This window comes from Pristis pectinata, chromosome 10 (genome assembly GCF_009764475.1).
Source record: "Pristis pectinata isolate sPriPec2 chromosome 10, sPriPec2.1.pri, whole genome shotgun sequence".
In the NCBI taxonomy this organism is placed as follows: Eukaryota; Metazoa; Chordata; class Chondrichthyes; order Rhinopristiformes; family Pristidae; genus Pristis; species Pristis pectinata.
In genome coordinates, this window is record NC_067414.1 from 6,304,630 (window position 1) to 6,324,815 (window position 20,186).

Genomic DNA, 20,186 nt, shown 5'->3' on the forward strand with positions numbered 1-20,186 from the left:
GAGTACTTATCCAGTGTCCAGAGGTGGTGGAAGGTTGTTTTTGGACTAGAGACCCGTAACTAGTGGTGTTCCCCAGGGTTCAGTGCTGGGCCCATTGCTATTTGTCATCTATATCAATGACTTGGATGAGAATGTACAATGCATGGTTGGTAAGTTTGCAGGTGGCACTAAAATAGGTGGTGTCATTGACAGTGAAGATGATTATCAGGATTTACAGGTGGATCTTGATCAGCTGGGTAAGTGGACCAAGGAACAGCAAATGGAGTTTAACTCGGATAAATGCGAGGTGTTGCATTTTGGGAATACAAATTAAGGTCGAGCATTCACGGTCAAAGGTAAGACCTTGGGGAATGTTGTAGAACAGAGGGACCTAGGAGTTCTAGTAAATGGTTCCCTGGAAGTGGCATTGCAGGTAGATAGGGTGGCGAATAAGGCTTTTGGCATGTTGGCCTTCATCAGTCAGGGCATTGAGTATATGAGTTTGGATGTTATGTTGCTGAGTTGGGATGTTATGACGTTGTTGAGGTCGCATTTGGAATATTGTGTTCAGTTTTGGTCACCCTGCTACACGAAGGATGCCATTAAGCTGGAAAGAGTGCAGAGGAGATCTACGAGGATGTTGCCGGGACTTGAGGGACTGAGTTATGGAGAGAGGTTGAGCAGATTGGGACTGTATTCATTGGAGTGTAGGAGAATGAGGGCTGATCTTATAGAGGTGTATAAAATCATGAGGGCATAGATAGGGTGAATGTGCACAGTCTTTCTCCCAGGGTTGGGGAATCAAGAACTATAAGGCACAGGTTTAAGGTGAGAGGGGAGAGATTTAATGGGAGCCTGAGGGGCAACTTTTTCACCCGTGGAATGAGCTGCCAGAGGAAGTGATCGAGGCAGGTACATTAACAACATTTAAAAAGTACTTGGACAGGAACATGGATAGGAAATATTTTGAGGGGTAAGTGCCAAACGCAGGCAAATGGGACTCGCTTAGATGGGAATCTTGGTCAGCATGGACCAGTTGGGCCGAAGGGCCTGTCTTTGTGCCGTGTGACTCTATGAATAATATTTCTGTTAATTATTTAGTGTGGAATGATTCCAGATATGCAGGTCTTGTATTTCTTAGCCATTGACATTTACTTCTTCTTACAATAATGTCAGAACTTTTTTGTTTGTTTATAATAAGCATGGCGCTCTTCCTCACGGTGAAACTGGTGTGGCAAACCATTCTTTTATTTTGTCATGTGCCTGTTGAATAATTTGCTCTTTGGCTTAAATTTATCACAGTCAATTTTTATTTTGAAAGAAAATTTGTTCATCCGAGGTATTCATTTCAGATGATTTAAGCCTGTTCACTCAGAACAGTGGAATGCAAAAACCATTCAGACAGAGAACTGCTAGAACTTCCTGCAAAGTGGTGGGTATGACTGTGGATAATCGTGGAAGAAATGCTCTTCGAATTGCTTCAGAAATGTAGTTACTAACATTTCAGCATCCTGCCTTCATTGCTGTAATAAATCCCATCATTGATATCCAAAGCAATAAGGGCACTCTACTTCCACAGCAAGGCTTACAGAATACGTCTAATTTATAAATTTCATTTTTAGGTCAACTGGAGAGACTGCTGTTTCCACATTTGACATCGATAAAATGTATACACCCTTATTCTTCGCTCGTGTGAAGAGCTTTACAGCGTTTGCTGAAACACCTCTTTAATTTGATCTAATCTTGCCAGTTTAGATTTATATTCATTGTAAAGTTCCTTTTGCATGAGTAGATATTAACTCTACTGGAGGAATTGCAATCTGAGTTTGAATAGGATATTGCTGTATGAGTGCTTTTAAAAAGGTGCTAGGTATATTGCAAGAAAATGGTTCTGAAATCTCAATCAAAGTTTAAATGCACTGTGTCATTGATCTGTCTGAGTGATATGGATAAAAAAAATTCAGAAGTCTGCAATGGGGCTTGGGCTGTATAAATATTAGAGAATAAACTTTGAAGCTGTTCTCATTGGTGGCAATGTTTTAATTTTACTGCTCATTTATCAATATTGGCAGGATTTTTATAGTGTTACCAGAATGTAACCTTCAGTGAAATGTCTCATTTTTATTACAGATTGAATAATTCATGTTACCTGTGACTTCTGACTTCAAAGCTTTAATGGATAATGGATTTAGAGGTTTTTTTTATATAATTTACTTAAACTGAAATTATGTTTGGATAATGAGATAAATAAATGTTTTCTTCCAAATCGTTTCATTGTGCCTTTATTGTGTTTCTCAGCCTGTGGTATTTTAAATATAATGCAAGAAGACCTGAACAGGCAGGGAATAGGGGGACACAAACCTTTTACAGGCAGATGGGATTAGTTTAACTGGCATCATGGTCAGCACAGACGTGGTGGGCCAAAGGGCCTGTTCCAGTGCCGTACTGTTCTGTGTAAGTTGAATCATAACTCTGCCTGGTTTTCTTATAATTCAGTATCCAAATTCTGTCTCTTGCTGAATGGCCACATACGAAAAGCTAGAAATGGCAAAGTTAATCTCATGTAGGAGTTAACATGAACAAAATACCCTCTAAAAACTAGATAACATGACAGATGACATGATTGGTTTTCACACACTCAAAATATCAACATCGCCTCTTTGGAGGTAAAGAGGTTCAAGGGATGTTTGCCATTTTAATTCTCATTTTTATTTTTTTTTTGTTTTGTGATCTTCCATTTTGATGTAAGAATCTTTTAGCTGTAAATCAACTGCACTTCTGGCTCCTTGTATTGTCACTTGGAAGTTTTGGGATTTCAGTTGTTAAAGATCTTTCCAACTACTCTCTCCTTACCTTTGACCCATCCCCCAGTGGATCTGCTCTCCCCACCTCCCCCACATCCACCTATCACTATCTCCACCTGCATCCACCTGTCACCACCCTGTGCCCACCCCACCTCCCCTCTTTTGTCCACCTATCACTGCTCTGCTTTTCCCCCCTATATATTGGGCTTCCCCTTTTCCTATCTTCAGTCCTGAAGAAGGGTCCTGACCCAAAACGTTGACCGCCTGCTTTTCTCCACGGATGCTGCCTGGCCTGCTGAGTTCCTCCGATATCATCGTGTATTTCATCATTAATTTAGAACAAGTGGTAGCTTGTTGCAGTAACTAACTGTCAAAGCAAATTAATATAAACTGTGGTCCTTACTGAAATTGAATTCATCAGGAACTTTAGGGTGTCTTTTTAAAGCATAGTTTTAATTGGTGTTCAGCTAGTAACTCTGCATGTATAAGTTTAACCATGTAGATATTTTAATGGAATCACATGAACACAATTTTCAGACAGACAGTGACATTTGATAACATTTTCATAAAAGACTTAATTTTGAAAATTATAATGTGATGTAATAAAACTACACAGTAATTTGCTTAAAATCAAATAAAGGCACAAACATTTTTTTTCCCCAAAAGCTGCCTCATTTCTTGTCTGGTTGGAAAATTTAGTCAAATGGTAATTTGTGCAGTGCCCTGACGTTCAAAGATGACCCTGATTTTAAACATGAGGAAGGTGTAATCATAAGAGGGCAGTGCAATAGCACAGCTGGTAGAGGCAGGATTGAACCTGGGTCTCACAGTGCCAGTGATCCGGGTTCAGTCCTGATCTCAGGTGCTGTCCATGTGGAATTTGCACATTCTCCCTGTGACAACGTGGATTTCCATTGAGTGCTCTGGACTTCCTCCCACATCCCAAAGGTGTGGGTTATGAAGTTAGTTGGCTGTGTAAATTGTACCTCGTGTGGAGGTGAGTTGGACTGGAGGGAGTGTTGATGGGAATGTGGCATTAATGTCAGATTTGTGTAAATGGATGGTTGATGGTCGGCACAGACTCGGTGGGCCGAAGGGCCTGTGTCTCGCTATGACTCTAAGAACACTTTTGACCACAGTGAAAAAGTTCCCTAAAGACCACCCTTTCAGATTTTACAATTTTCCAAAAGTAGATTGGATTTGTAATACTGAAAACTTCAAGATCAGGATAGGTAATGTACTCTTGATTCCCAGGCTTTTTAAATATTTAGCATGCAATGGCCTTCTGCATGAGACTGTAAGAATTGATTTTGTTGTAAGGTGACTTGTCTGAATAGTGGGATGTATTTCTATTCACCATTGGGAAATAACCATTATGAGGAGAGACCAAGGGAGCTGGGGCTTTACTCTTTGGAGAGAAGGAGGATGAGAGGAGACATGATAGAGTTGTACAAAATATTAAGAGGAATAGATAGAGTGGACAGCCAGCGCCTCTTTCCCAGGGCACCAATGCTCAATACGAGAGGACATGGCTTTAAAGTAATGGGTGGGAAGTTCAAGGGAGATATCAGAGGAATGTTTTTTACCCAGACAGTGGTGGGGGCATGGAATGCGCTGCCTGGGGCGGTGGTGGGGGCAGGTATATTGGTCAAATTCAAGAGATTACTAGATAAGCATATGGAGGAATTTAAAATAGAGGGATATGTGGGAGGAAGGGGTTAGATAGTCTTAGGTGAGGTTTAAAGGTCAGCACAACATCGTGGGCTGAAGGGCCTGTATTATGCTGTTCTATGATAACCAAATGCGCAAGTCCTGTATTTTCATCTGTTGTGAATATTGTTGACATTTCTGTACGCTGATGAAGTGAAGGTATGATGGTCACATCAACAATACGGTAATGAAATCCAAAGAAATTTGATCAGATTTCATTTGTCAAGGATAACGTTTAACCAAATATGTTGCACCAACACAGACTTTGGTCCATGTTGAAGCACTTTAAATATACTACCATAGATGTCAAACTCCTAAATTAATTGTTTTTGATAGTTTTTCATTTAAAGCTGATAAAATTTCACCCAGTATCTCGTGTAAAGTCTCTAAAGCAGAAGTTGAACCCATATCCAGTGGTCAGTCCTTTAAATAACATTTGTATTTTAAAGTAGAGAGTTGTTTAAAACTTATTTAACGTCCCAACCATAAATTTCAGTTCCTTGATGTTTTAGTTAAGGATCAACTGGTTAGAAAACAGTCCTGTTATTGACCAGTATTGTCTTCCACACTTTCTAGACCGGTTAATTATCTGTGGTAGACCCTTACACGGGATACATGGCAGCAGGTACATAAGTGCTGTTCTGATTTTGCAGGTGCATATCATAAACATAATCGCTGTATTCATCCAGGTTGGGCTTAGAGGTTTGATAAACCATTTTGTTCACGTTGTTTACTGCAGATTGTGTATGTTGTGATTGATCTCGGAGGTTCTTGGGACTGGCAGCTTCGTTGCAAGGATCTGACGAACCTTGAGAATATCGAATGATCGAGTTGCTGTATGCAGTCTTTCCAAAAGGAATTCTGTTCCAGTTAGGGTACTCTCCACACTCAAAATTTGCACTACAGTTTGTTCCGGGGCCACTATAATTCCCAGGATTATGGCAGCCTCCACTAAACTGTGTACACCTACTATAATATCTGCTAATATCCATGTCACAAGGATCATAAAAGTAAGTTGGCTTCCCAAGGTCATGCCCATTTGTATATGATAGACATGGATTACCAGAGATGTTCTCAAGTGCTATGCAATCTTCCAGGTTTCCATTGACATACAGACTAGAGAAAATGCCTCTGCCATTAGAGGTAAATGTTGGCTGAGATCCTTCGCATTCAGTTGTCCCTGTTAATGACTGGGGGGAGGGGGAAAAAAAATCAAGGTTTAATAATTATTGGAGACACGAGATTGTAGAGAAACAAAGGACTGCAGATGCTGGAATCTAGATGGAAAAACAGCAAGATGCTGGAGGTACTCAGCAGGTCAGGCAGCATCCGTGGAGAGAAACAAGATGGTCAATGTTTCAGGTCAGGACTCTTCTTCAGGAAGGAGGGTCCTGACCCGAAATGTTGACCATCTGTTTTTCTCCACGGATGCTGCCTGGCCTGCTGAGTTCCTCCAGAATCTTGTTTTTTTCAAGAGATTGTACATTACCGGCACGGCTGTGTAGTGGTTAGCGTAACGCTATTACAGCACCAGCAACCCGAGTTCAATTCTGGCTGCTGTCTAAGGAGTTTATATGTTCTCCCCGTGTCAGCGTGGGTTTCCTCCGGGTGCTCCGGTTTCCTCCCACATTCCAAATACGTACAGGTTAGGAGTTGTGGGCATGCTATGTTGGCACCGAAAGAATGGCGACACTTGTGGGTGCCCCCAGCACATTCTCAGTAATGCAAAAAGATGCATTTCACTGTGTGTTTCGATGTACGTATGACTAATAAATAAATATTTTATGCTGGAATCTGGAGCAACACACAAAGTGCTGGAGGAACTCAGCAGGTCAGGCAGCATCTGTGCAGGGAAATGGGCAGTTGATGTGTCGGTTTGAGACCCTCCATCTGGAACCAGTCCGGATAAAGGCCTCGACCCAAAATGTCAACTGTCCATTTCTCTCCATAGATGCTGCCTAACTCACTGAGTTCCCCCAGCACTTTGTGTGTTGTTTAATAATTAATGTTTTGCTATACAATTTATAAGACTGACAACTTCAACTTCTATGGTATCTTGTAAAAGGACTTCCAAAGGGTTCATCAAGCTAAAGTAATGTTGTCAAAGGATTCCGCAGGATTTAGACCAGTTGAAAATTTAGGCCGAGAAATAGCAGATGGAGTTTAATACTGACAAGTGTCAGGTGTTGCACTTTGGGAGGTCAAATGCAAGAGGAAAGTCTACAGCAAATGGCAGGACCCTGAGGAGCGTTGAGGTACAGAGGGAACTTGGGGTGCAAGTCCATGGCTCCCCTAAAGTGGCAACTCAGGTAGATAGGGTGGTAAATAAGGTGTACAAGTTGGAAAGCCATGTTGCAGTTGTATAAAACTTTGGTGAGAGAGCTGATGAGGAACCTGGTTGAATAAGGGATATGAAGCAAGAGAAGATATTGTAAGAATGTTACAGGAGTCATTGACATAGAACAGTACAGCAGAGGAACAGGCCTTTCGGCCCACGTGTCTGTGCCAACCACGATGCCAATCCGAACTACTCCCATCTGCCTGCACATGGTCCACATCCCTCCATTCCCTGCCTGTTCATGTGTCTGTCTAAATGCCTCTTAAACATTGCCATTGTATCTGCTTCCAACACTTCCCCTGGAGTGTGTTCCAGGTACCCTATCACTTTGTGTAAAAAAAATTTCCCTGTAAATCTCCTTTAAACTTTCCCCCTCTCACCTTAAAGCTATGCCTTCTGGTATTTGACATTTCCACCCTGGGAAAAAGATTATCTACACCTCTCATTATTTTATATATTTCTGTCAGGTCTCCCCTCAGCCTCTGTTGCTCCAGAGAAAACAACCCAAGTTTGTCCAACCTCTCCTTATAGCTGATACTTTCTAATCCAGGCTGCATCCTGGTGAACCTCTTCTGCACCCTCTCCAAAGCCTCCACATTCTTCCTGTAATGCGGTGACCAGAAATGCACGCAATCCTCCAAATGTGGCCTAACCAAAGTTTTATACAGCTGTGGCATGACCTCCCCACTTTTATACTTGCACGCCTTCTTTACCACCCTATCTACTTGTGTGGCCACTTTCAGGGAGCTGTGGATTTGCACCCCATAATCCCCCTGTACATCTATGCTCCCGAGGGTCCTATCATTTACTGCATACTCTCCTCTTGCAGTTGACCTCCCAAAATGCAATACCTCACACTTGTCTGGATTAAACTCCATCTGCCATTTCTCTGCCCACATTTCCAACCGGTCTAAATCCTGCAGAATCCTTTGACAACCTTCCTCACTATCCATAACTCTGCCAATTTTTTTTGTGTTGTCTGCCACACCTCATGCATTTCCAAATTCCATCTACCATTCCTCTGCCCGTATTTCCAATTCATCTCTGTCCTACTGAATCCTCCGACAGCCTTCATCACTATCCGCACCACCACCACCAATTTTTGTGTCATCTGCAAGCTTGCTAATCAAACCACTTGCACTTTCATTTAGATCATCTATATATATCACAAGCAACAGAGGTCCCAGCTCTGAACACCACTGGTCACAGACCTCCAGTCAGAATAACACCCCTCCACAACTACCCTGTCTGCTGTGGCCAAGCCAATTTTGAATCCAATCTACCAAGTCTCTGTGGATCCCATGTACCTTAAGAAAAATGTGGTCAAGATTTACAAAGCAAGAAACCAAGGGGATGGGGTTCTATGAAATTCCAAGGTCCAATGAATGGTCATGTTGTCTGGGATCCAAGGGCACAGTCTCGGATTAAAGAGACATCCCTTTAAAACTAAGATGAGGAGGAATTTCTTCAGCCAGAGGGCGGTGAATCTGCGGAATCCATTGTCACAGGGGGCTGTGGAGGCCAAGTCATTGGGTGTATTTAAGGCAGAGATTGATAGGTTCTTGATTGGTAAGGGGGGGCTTAGGGTTACAGGGAGAAGACGGGAGAATGGGATGGAGGAAAAAAAAAGAGCCATGATCGAAAGGCAGAGCAGACTCGATGGCCTGAATGGCCTCATTCTGCTCCTATGTCTTATGGTGTGGGAGTTTTGTTGGAGAACGTTCCAAGAAAAGAAGAAAGCAGCTATGAAGGTTTTCCAGCATGTTGAAAATCCTGCACCAATGAAAGGGGCAGCAGGTTTGGGATTTCATCAAATGCGTAGTTTTAACACGAGGATCCTAACGCTGCTGTCAATGATTCCAAGCCACACTGCAAGTTGAGATTTTTTTGCAACTTCTTTCATTGGTTGGTCATTGAACCAGCAAAATGTTGTGCAGACAGTTAGCTTGGAGTTCGTGCCACAGCACACAAGTGCAGAACACGTGGATAAGGAAGGTTTAGACGGATGTGGGCTAAACATGCGCAAATGGGACTAGCATAGGTGGGCACCTTGGTCGGCATAGACGAGTTGTGCCGAAGGGCCTGTTTCCATGCCGGGTTACTCTATGACTCTAACACCAATACCTCTGAGGCTGCAGAGGGTTGTAGACTCAGCCAGCTCCATCACTGGCACAACCCTCCCCGCCACCGAGGACATCTTCAAGAGGCGGTGCCTCAAGAAGGCGGCATCCATCGCCAAGGACCCTCACCACCCGGGACGTGCCCTCTTCTCATTACTACCATCGGGGAGGAGGGACAGGAGCCTGAAGACCCACACTCAACGATTCAGGAACAGCTTCTTCCCCTCCGCCATCAGATTTCTGAACGGTCCATGAACCCATGAACACAACCTGGTTATTCCTTTCATTGCGCTATTTATTTTTGTAATTTATAGTAATTTTTTATGTCACTGTACTGTTGCTGCAAAACAAATTTCACGATATACGTCAGTGATAGTAAACCTGCTTCTGATTTCCTGCTCCACCCTTGGGTTCATCACCAACTCCAGGGTTGCTTCCTGATCTTAATGAGCCAGGGAGCCAGATGCACATCGTATCTGTTCCTCAGCTTTATGCCAGCCAAGGCCATCAAATCTGACGGCACCCCATTCACTAGAAAGGCATCCTTTCAGTAAAAAAGTCAGATGTTTGTCCTTTTAATTATTGATATTTTCCATTTACAAAAGTTGAATGTGGTTTTAATCTTATTATTTCTTTAATTATTTTAATATTCTTCATCTGTCCTTAAGTGAAATAGAGGAGTAGCTTTTCAGATAGCCATCAAGACAGCCAGAGGACACCACCTACGATTCTGTTGCCACTTGCGGCCATTCCTTCCCACACTGCAAACGCTTAGAATGTCCCCAGACATCCCACAAGAGTTGAACACGGGCTGCAGACCAAGTTGAGCCTGATTCAGCCGATTAATGTATTCACAATCGATTTTCAGTGCAAATTATAACAACTTGTTTGAATCTTGGTGTGAGCGAGTTTTAATAGTGTAGTTGGCCATAATTAGACCTTAGCAAACTCGACCCTAAAAATATTTCATGTATGCGGATTGTAACTTCATGAATGTTTCAAAATATGTTGAACTTTAAAATGTTTTAAATTATTTTATGGGGTAGATGTTGATGTACAGATTAACAGGATTGAAGTGATACTTTCCCCCTGCACAATCAATGTTAGAGTTGGTTTTTAAACTTTTGTATACTTGATGGTCAAGGAGTCTGTTGCCTCATGACAGAAAGAAGCTTCAAGTCATGACCTTAACCAATCCTGACTTGATCGCTATTTCTTTACTCTTGAAAGAACGTTGGTTATGTTGACCTCAGTGCTATTCCTTGACTCTGCTTCACCTTTCTTGAGCCATTAACACCAATGCACCAATTACCTGCAGTTCCCTTTTGTCTTTATAGCATCCATTTTCAGTATATGGTCTCTTTTTGTTGATTGACCTCCTTGCTTCAGCTTCTGTCTTTGTCTCTGGTCTGGGATGGTCGTGTACACCTTTAGCCTGCCCAGTAAAAAAAATACAGGGCGCATGACTGAGTTACATCATTGGACAATAAGAGCCTGTTTTACCTTCAGTAGTTTGGATGATGTTCCTGCAGACCTGGTTTCAAGTGCCAGAAAACTTGCAGATGCAAAATTGGAGGTTCATTGTCTCAAAATTGAATAAAACCAGGAGGACCCTTGACCCACCACAGAATGTCTCTTTGAATCCTCAGACTGTTGCAATGACGGCTTCTGCAATTAGTTTAACTAAAGAAGGTTCAATTTTTTTGGACAAGAAAATGACATGCATTTATCAATTCCAGGAAGGCAGACTGGAATCTATCAGAAACATAAACCACAATCTTAGATATGACTTAAAGGACCTTTGTCTATGTAATTCCTCAACTAAATGACCTGAAATTTACAATGAGAAATAATTGGTTATCAATATTGTGTTCAGTTCTGGTCGCCTTATTATAGGAAGGATGTGGAAGCTTTGGAGAGGGTGCAGAAGAGATTTACCAGGATGTTGCCTGGATTGGACAGCATGTCTTATGAGGATAGGCTGGGTGAGCTACTGGCTTTTTTCTGTGGAGTAAAGGAGGCTGAGAGGTGACTCGATTGAGGTCTACAAGATAAGCGGCATGGATCGAGTGGACAGTCAGAGACTTTTTCCAAGGGCAAAAATGGCTAACACGAGGGGGCATAATTTTAAGGTGATTGGAGGAAGATATAAGGGGGATATCAGGAGTAGGTTTTTCCACACAGAGAGTGGTGGGCGTGTGGAACGCGCTGCCGGCAGAGGTTGTGGGGGCAGATACATTAGGGACATTTAAGAGACTCTTAGATAGCCACATGAATGATAGAGAAATGGAGGGCTATGTGGGAGGGAAGGGTTAGATAGATCTTAGAGCAGGATAAAATTTCGGCACAACATTGTGGGCTGAAGGGCCTGTACTGTGCTGTAATGTTCTATGTTCTAATGCCCCATATTATAATGGGGAAAATCTAGAGGCCTGGATAGAGTGGACATGGAGAAGATGTTTCCATCAGTGGCAGAGTCGAGGAACCAAGGGCACAGCTTCAGAATAAATGGACGTCCCTTTAGAACTGAGATGAGGAGGAATTTCTTCAGCCAGAGGTGAATCTGTGGAATTCGTTGCCACAGAGGGCTGTGGAGCCAAGTCATTGGGTGTATTTAAGGCAGAGATTGATGGGTTCTTTATTGGTGGTGGTGGGGGAGGAGGTGTTAAGGGTGATGTGGAGAAGCAGGAGAATGGGGATGGAAAACAAAAATCAGCCATGATTGAATGAAGGAACAGACTCGATGGGCCGAATGGCCTAATCCTGCTCCTATGTCTTATGGTCTAAAATAAACGGAAGCATCCCACACGTGCAGTTTCTGGTCAATGGTGACTGCCAGAATGTTGAATGCAGAGGACTCAATGATAGGATGTCAAGGGGAAGGTGGTTAGACTCTCTCTTGTTGAAGATGGTCATAGCCTGGCTCTTGTGTAACGTGAATGTTGCCTGCTACTTATGAACCCTTACCCCAATGGCCTCCTTCACCTTCTGAGGAGATCTGAATGGAATTAGATACTGGTGACTATCAACACAACATATGACGGAAGGAAGTTCATTGATGGAGCGGATAATGGATGGACCTAGGACACTGCCCTGAGGAACCCCTGCAGTGATGCCTGGGGGCTGAAATCATTGATTTTTAACATTCACACCCATCTTTGTGCATGGTAAGGCTACAGTCATGTGTGCTGAGCATTAATTACTGCTCGACAACACTTCCACTACAAACTGCTTTTATACCTCTCAATTTTTATTCCTCATAACCCTATGGATTTAAGTAAATTAATTTTTGTAAATTACAATATTTTATCTTTGTCCCAGTCTCCTGTCTTTAACTTTTTAAACATTTTCTGAACAAGATTTGTGGGTTTTACTTCCTTTTTCGCCATCTGTGAGACTTCTTCAACCATTTTGTTGTTGCGAATCTTGCCGGGACTCAAGGGCCTGAGTTATAGGGAGAGGTTGGGCAGACTGGGATTTTATTCCTTGGAGTGTAGGAGACTGAGAGAGGTGACCTTATAGAGGTGTATAAAATCATGAGGGGGTATAGATAGGGTGAATGCACACAGCCTTTCTCCCAGGAAAGGGGAATCAAAAACTAGAGGGCATTGGTTTAAGGTGAGAGGGGAGAGATTTAAAAGGGTCCTGAAAGGCAACAGGTACAATAACAACACTTGAAAGACATTTGGACAGGTACATGGATAGGAAAGGTTTAGAGGAGTATGGAGTCAGAGTAATACAGCATGGAAGCAGGCCCTTCGGCCCATCTCATCCATGCTGACCAAGTCGCTGGGCCAAACGCGGGCAAATGGGACTAGCTTAGATGGGCATCTTAGTCAGCATGGATGAGTTGGGCCGAAGGGCCTGTTTCCGTGCTGTATTACTCCACGGCTCTATGACTGGACACCAGAGACAGCAACTAATATTGGGAGAGATGGAGACCATGCCCCGGACATTACGAAGCATCAGATACTTGGCCGCTGGCCACAAAATCTGAACAATTATTAAGGAACCATTAAAGAGAGGAAAATAGAGGGATATGGTATTTCTGTCGGTAGGAGGGATTAGCCATGTCGGCACAACATTGTGGGCCGAAGGGCCTGTTCTGTGCTGTACTGTTCTATGTTCTATGTAACCAATAACAATATTACAAATACCACCGTATCCATTTCCTATAAGGGGATCAGTCTTTAAAAGGAGTTGGCTTGAATTTCCCTTGAAAGTCTAAATATTAAAATATGATAAATTTTAATTATTGCAAAATAACAGCAATGTAAACTTTTTCTGACTAGCCAAGATGTTCAGCGAGAGTTCTAACTGAAGAATTCAAGGAGGTGGAAAGTCCTTTATACTATGATAAATTTAACCTGCATCTCTGCACCTCCAACCCATCAATCTCTCTTGTACAATATTGCATTAAATTCTTGCCCTGCATCCAAAGTTACAATTTGTCAACGATTTGTCAAGTTACATCAGACAGACTGAATAGGCAAATACGTTGACCATAACCTATCAGATGATATAATAGTAACTCTACAACAAAATTAAAGATATAAAGAAGGGAATTCTAGTTCTTAACTAGAAAGAACTCACTCTTGCCTCATTAAAGCTTAAAAGAACTAAATGAAAATCAATAATAAATGAGTGGTGGAGGTTCAGTGCGGACTGCAAAATCTGGATTAATACAAATGGTGAGCTATTTTGCTCCAAGGTTGGATTTGTGTTTAAAGTGACTTATCATTCTAAAGCCACCAAGTTCTTTCTAAATACTGAGCCCAATCAGTTTTTATGGGATGCAAAGGCTTAAAATTAGGACATCCTTAAAAATATCTGTCACCCAGTGAGAAGACCCCAGTAATGAAAAGATCAGTCTACTCTATTGCAGTTCTCTCACATCAACTGTCCGAATTACCCGAATAAAGTAACCAACGTAAAAGCTATTACTGAGTTCTAGTTGGTCATTTGTTTAATAACTGATGATTGATTATCTACTGATTTAAGAGAACACTGGAATTACAGAAAAGTTTGGTGGATATTTCCATTTTGATTAATAAAATGAGCACAATCATAAGAAACTAATACAATTTGACAGAAGTACAAAACAAAATTGCAGGAATATTTCTGCTTTATAAAACCTGCAGCAAGTATAACTTTTTTTTTAAGAAATGACTATTTTGCAGTCCTTCATTTTTCAGCTTGAAATTGTCCCATTGATTTTTCAACTGGTTTAGTCATTGTAAATTGTACAAATCTATCTTTATTGGAATAAAATAGAACTTTCTTTTTAAAAAGCAATGCAGTCCATGGTGTTTTTCATTTGTTTTAGTGTGGTTTTTAAACCATTTATAAAAATTCTTAAAAATATATTCAAATGCCACGTCTTGTTAATGGCCGTAATGGTGTCAGTCTTCCTCTTGTTTTTCCTACTTTGTGAACAGCCAAAACATCACTCCAGTAAATACATACACAACTGTAGTACCCAATGATGCGGACGTGTCAATGTGCTTTAGAAGGGGATTAAACCAACCTGAAAGAATATGCATTTTCCTTCATGTCTCCAGAAGTTGGTGACAGGGTAGCCACCGTGGCCTCGACATGGTATAAGATTCAAGGATGCCCCACAGTTTGGACAGCATTTCTCTGTAACGACAAGAGTGGCTTTAAAGGGCTTGTTTATTTTTTAAATGTCCTTGCCTCACCGATAGAAAAAAGGTTAAATATATGCTGAGATATTGCATTCCATTTCAAATGAGAAAAGAAAGTTGTATATGTATACAGTACTTGGGACATTCCAAAGTGCTTTATAAAAGTTTGTTCATACTTCTTTTTCAATACAAATGCTGTGAAAGTATATATATTTTTCCCCTTTTGTACACAAGGGGTACCTGGGACATTCTATAATGCTTTTTAAAGTGAAATCGCTTGCTATTTGGCTGCTAACTTGTGACAGCGAGCAGATAGCTGTTAGCTAAATGTTGGCCATAACACTTAGAAGAACTACTTTAAAATAGTACCATCAGATCTTCCACATTCAGCTGAGAGACCAGAGGTGGGCTTGGTTTAACATCCCACTTAAATTTGAATTTTCCATGAACTCCAGTGCGTTAGTAGGTCTGCTAAAAACAAGGAACAGGGATCACAGCTCTCTGATCGTTGCTTTCCTTACATAGAAATTTCACATAAGATCTTAATAAATGATGAATTCAGAAATATAAGTAACTGGAAATAAAAAGTTGTTAAAGAATTGTAAAACTTGAACCATTGCTGTGTACTTACATTTTAGAAATTACCACATACCCTAAACAAGAAAAAGAAGTCTCAACCACATCAGTATTAACTATTCCATTGAATAAATTTAACTTAAAAAATCCAAATCATCTATTCCAATAAACTGATCACAGTGATTACGTGGAATTGATTAAAGAAATTACATTGTGTTCAAACCTAATTTTAAATACAAATACTGTGAATATTTATTTTCTTATTAACACTTTTTCACTCTCTAACAGTGCAAATTATCACAGTACATATGTTATTTTAATAATCTACTAAGGAAGAAAGTGTTGCCTGTTGGTTGAAGCATATTAATACATGGAGATACCACACTGGGCAGTCCCGGCGTTCAGGTTCCCTCCTGTAACACCCCACAAAGTGAGCTCTCAGTTTGAGGGTCACTTTAAAAAGTGCTGAACAAGAGACATTTGGAGGGAAGGGTTAGATAGATCTTAGAGCAGGATAAGATGTCGGCACAACATTGTGGGCCGAAGGGCCTGTACTGTGCTGTAGTGTTCTATGTTCTATGAGACATTTTGCTGTACAAGTTGCTCCTTCCTTTTAGAACGTAGAACAGTACAGCACAGTATGGGCCCTTCAGCCCACACAATGTTGTGCTGGACAATATGAATACCTCCCCCACGATCAGTCTAACCCTTCCCTCCTACACAGCCCATAACCCTCCATTTTTCTTACATCCATGTGCCTACCTAAGAGCCTTTTAAATGTCCCCATTGTATCAGCCTCTCATGGCAGTGCATTCCAGGCACCCACCACTCTCTGTGTGAAAAACCCACCTCTGATATCTCCCCTAAACTTTCTTCCTCTTACCTTAAACAGATGTCCTCTGGTATTGGCCATTGCTGCCCTTGGGAAAATGTGCTGGCTGTCCACTCTGTCTAAGCCCCTCATAATCTTATACACCTCTATCAAGTCACCTCTCATCCTGCGTCGCTCCAAAGAGAAAAGCCCTACCTCTCTCAACCTTTCCTTATAGCACATGTTCTCCAATCCAGGCAGCATCCTGGTAAATCTCCTCTGCACCCTCTCTAAAGCTTCCACATCCTTCCTATAATGAGGCAACCAGAACTGAACACAATACTCCAAGTGTGGTCTAACCAGAGTTCTATAGAGCTGCAACATCACCTCACGGCTCTTGAACTCAATTCCACGACTAATGAAGACCAGCACACCAGACGCCTTCTTAACCACCCTATCAACTTGCATGGCAACTTTGAGGGATCTATGGACTTGGACCCCAAGATCCCTCTGTTCCTCCACACTGCTCAGAATCCCGCCATTAACCTCGTACTCCGCCTTTATGTTCGTTCTTCCAAAGAGTATCACTTCACACTTTTCTGGATTGAACTCCATCTGCCACTTCTCCGCCCAACTCTGCATTCTGTCGATATCTTGTCTATTCCCTTTTGGGGAGCACCTTTGAGTTTTAAAGTCTATTTAGCTTTTCCCCTTAAAGCCTTTGGATCAATAATTTTAAAAACGAAATGTTTTGCAAATTCATGTATTCCACTAATTTTATACTATATAGTGTTTTGCAACGTCATTGCTTCAAGAGAAGTTCAGTAAACCATAACCATACAGAAATATGCATTCCTTCGTCTCTCTTTCTTAGACCCTGAAAGTACCCAAAAGTAGACTTGTACACCAGGTTTTACCTAACCGCATCTAGCAGAGTTTAATCACATCACAAATCATGCCATACATGTTCTAACTTGATTAGAATATGTATGGCAAAAGAACTGATAAAATGACCAAATGTAGAGCCAATCTACTGATTATCAAGAATACACTGGAAGGCCATTCACTGACATTAGCATATTCTGAATGACTCAACTAATATACACTAGGATTTCATAATACATTGGAAGTCCCTTTATTGCTGTATTAAAATGTACTAAAACCCCCTTGATTGACATCTTAGAATACAAGCCGTTGGTCAGACCGCATTTGGAGTATTGTGAGCTTTTTTGGGCCCCGTATCTAAGGAAGGATGTGCTGGCCCTGGAGAGGGTCCAGAGGAGGTTCATAAGAACGATCCCAGGGATGAAAGGCTTGACGTCTCTGGACCTGTACACGATGGAGTTCAGAACGATGAGGGGGGATCACTTTGAAACCTACCTGATACTGAAAGGCCTGGATAGAGTGGACGTGGAGAGGATGTTTCCATCAGTGGGAGAGTCTAGGACCAGAGGGCACAGCCTCAGAATAAAGGGATGTCTCTTTAGAACAGAGATGAGGAGGCATTTCTTCAGCCAGAGGGTGTTGAATCTGTGGAATGCATTGCCACAGATGGCTGTGGAGGCCACATCATTGGATGTATTTATTGGTATTGCTATACTACTGTCACTTGTACCGAGGTACAGTGAAAAACTTGTCTTGCATACTGATCGTACAGGTCAATTCATTACACAGTGCAGTTACATTGAGTTAGTACAGAGTGCATTAATGTAGTACAGGTAAAAACAATAACAGTGCAGAGTAAAGTGTCACAGCTACAGAGAAAGTGCAGTGCAATAAGGTGCCGAAGAAAAGCAAGGAAACATGCAAGGCAGAGATTGATAGGTTCTTGACTGGTAAGAGGGTTAAGGGTTATGGGGAGAAGGCAGGAGAATGGGCGGCACGATAGCATAGCGGTTAGCGTAACTATTACAGCGCCAGCGACCCGGGTTCAATTCCAGCCGCTGTCTGTAAGGAGTTTGTACGTTCTCCCCGTGTCTGCGTGGGTTCCCTCCGGGTGCTCCGGTTTACGCCCACATTCCAAAGACGTACGGGTTAGTAGGTTAACGTGGGTGTAATTGGGCGGCGTGGGCTCGTTGGGCCGGAAGGGCCTGTTACCGTGCTGTATAAATAGAGTTTTAAAAATAAAAATAAAGTTTTAAAGTTTTTAAAAAGATGGGTTTGGAAAAAAAGTCAGGCATGATTGAATGTCAATGAACAAATGGCCTAATTTTGCTCCTATATCTTATAGTCTAATATACTGGAAGGCACTTGCTTGATTTACTAGAATGGATTGGAAGACTATTCGCTAATGTACTAGAATACAGCAGAAGATCCCTTACTGATGTACAAGGCCCTTCGCAAACACACTCAAGTGTGTGAATACCTACTGACAAACTGGAATGGATTGGATGATCTTGCTGTACACGAATTCACTGGACACCAATAATGTTGGCCAACTGACGTCTGATCTTCTCCACTCGTGCAATCATTGTCCTTTCTCTCACATTATCCGTGCAAATATCACACTCTCATGGAAAAGTCTGATAGGCCGGAGGGAGTTGTTAAGGGGAGTCAAAATGCAGCTCATCATTCTTGTTCAGTGTGGTACATCATTGCTGCACTGCTGCTTTGGTGAAGCAGCCAGCATCATCAAAGACCCCACCCACCCGGGGCATTCTCTCTTCTCTCCTCTCCCATACAGGAGCCTGAGGGCACGTACCACCAGGCTCAAGGACAGCTTCTATCCCACAGTGATAAGAGTATTGAATGGTTCCCTTATACGATGAGATGAACTATGACCTCGCGATCTACCTTGTGACCTTGCACCTTATTGTCTACCTGCACTGCACTTTCCCTATGACACTTTACTCTGTATTCTGTTATTGTTTTTACCTGTACTACATCAATGCACTCTGTACTAACCCAATGTAACTGCACTGTGTAATGAATTGATCTGTACGAATGGTATGCAAGACAAGTTTTTCACTGTACCTCGGTACAAGTGACAATAATAAACCAATACCAATATCAATAGCATAATTGCCACTTCATTCATTTCTGGGAGTGGTTTTTGGATGCATCTCCAGGACTCAGACTCAACGACGTCCGCCTGTGAAACCTCCCATTTTAGATTCCTACTTTGGTTTTGACAGTAGCTTGCTGTCTCCGTTCTCCTTCCAAAAGAATAATCGAATTCTGATATCAATCTATGTATCATGGAATCATCACATTGCATTCAGCACAACATGAAGCCCCTTTCACCCTTGGGACTGGCAGTGACTCTGTGGTAAACCCCCATTGTTTCTCCCAGCGGTTTTTTGATGGACTCCCGGTGTGCTACACCTCAACCTTGCTGGTCCTGCTACAATCTGGAACACATCTCCTAAGTAGGTGGAGGAGGATGGACCTGGACAGGTACTTGAATCACCAGGGTGTAGGAGGCCACAGACCAAGTGCTGGTAAATGGGATTAGTAGAGACAGCTGATGGGTATGATGGACATGTTTCTGTACTGTATTACTCTATGACCCTCCAACAATCCAGGCAATGGTGCAGGTTAAATACAAGCCTAACAGGTTTTATAAATGCCACAGATAAACAAGGTTTAGAAAAATGTAAGCATCTAAATGAACCAAGCTAGTTTTGGTTTTCAGCAATGCTATTGAGCAAGCAGATAGGTCTCCCTCCTATACTGTGGGCCACCAGATAAATGACATAGGGCATTAAATTGGTAAATTGATTATTATCATCACCGGTACCCAGGCACAGAGATAAACTTTTGTTTTGCAGGCCATCCATACAGATCATTTCATCACATCTGTGCATTGAGGTAGTACAAGGGAAAATCAATAACAGAATGTAGGATATAGTGTTACAGTTACAGAGAAAGTGCAGTGCAGGCAGACAATAAGGTGCAAGGTCAGAGCAAGCTCAAGAGTCCATGTTATTGTGCTAGGGAACCGTCCAATAGTCATAACAGCGGGATAGAAGCTGTCCTTACAAAGACTTAAAAGAAAAATTAAGAAACACTCAGAAATTGTTTTTAGATTTAACTTGAAGATCGTTAGCGCGGGGAGTTAAGAGATTCCATTCAAGGGCGCGCAGGAAGAATGAGTCAGAATGGAAGATAGTTGATTTCAACACGATCAGAATGCGAGAAAGAAAATAACGTAACACGGGGAACTTGAACTTGTGTGGAATGAGAGGAGGGAAGTGACCTCAG

At 41.9% G+C, this 20,186-nt stretch overlaps 2 protein-coding genes across 6 annotated transcripts in view; one reads left to right on the forward strand and one right to left on the reverse strand.

Moving 5' to 3' along the window:
- fbxo9 (F-box protein 9) overlaps window positions 1-2,245 on the forward strand; it is a 68,303-nt gene extending 66,058 nt beyond the window's left edge. For 4 of the 5 annotated variants that reach the window (XM_052024192.1, XM_052024193.1, XM_052024194.1 and 1 more), the window contains exon 13: window positions 1,602-2,245. In XM_052024192.1, coding sequence (XP_051880152.1) covers window positions 1,602-1,710 — 109 coding nt within the window. In that variant the 3' untranslated portion in view covers window positions 1,711-2,245. The remainder of the gene's footprint in view (window positions 1-1,601) is intronic. The other variant, XM_052024195.1, reaches the window with a different exon arrangement.
- Window positions 2,246-5,095: 2,850 nt separating this feature from the next.
- LOC127575149 (chorion-specific transcription factor GCMa-like) overlaps window positions 5,096-20,186 on the reverse strand; it is a 30,388-nt gene continuing 15,297 nt past the window's right edge. The window contains exons 3-5 of the mRNA XM_052024840.1: window positions 14,479-14,591; window positions 10,264-10,386; window positions 5,096-5,338 (exon numbers count right to left, since the gene is read on the reverse strand). Of these exons, the coding sequence (XP_051880800.1) occupies window positions 5,096-5,338; window positions 10,264-10,386; window positions 14,479-14,591 (479 nt within the window). The remainder of the gene's footprint in view (window positions 5,339-10,263; window positions 10,387-14,478; window positions 14,592-20,186) is intronic.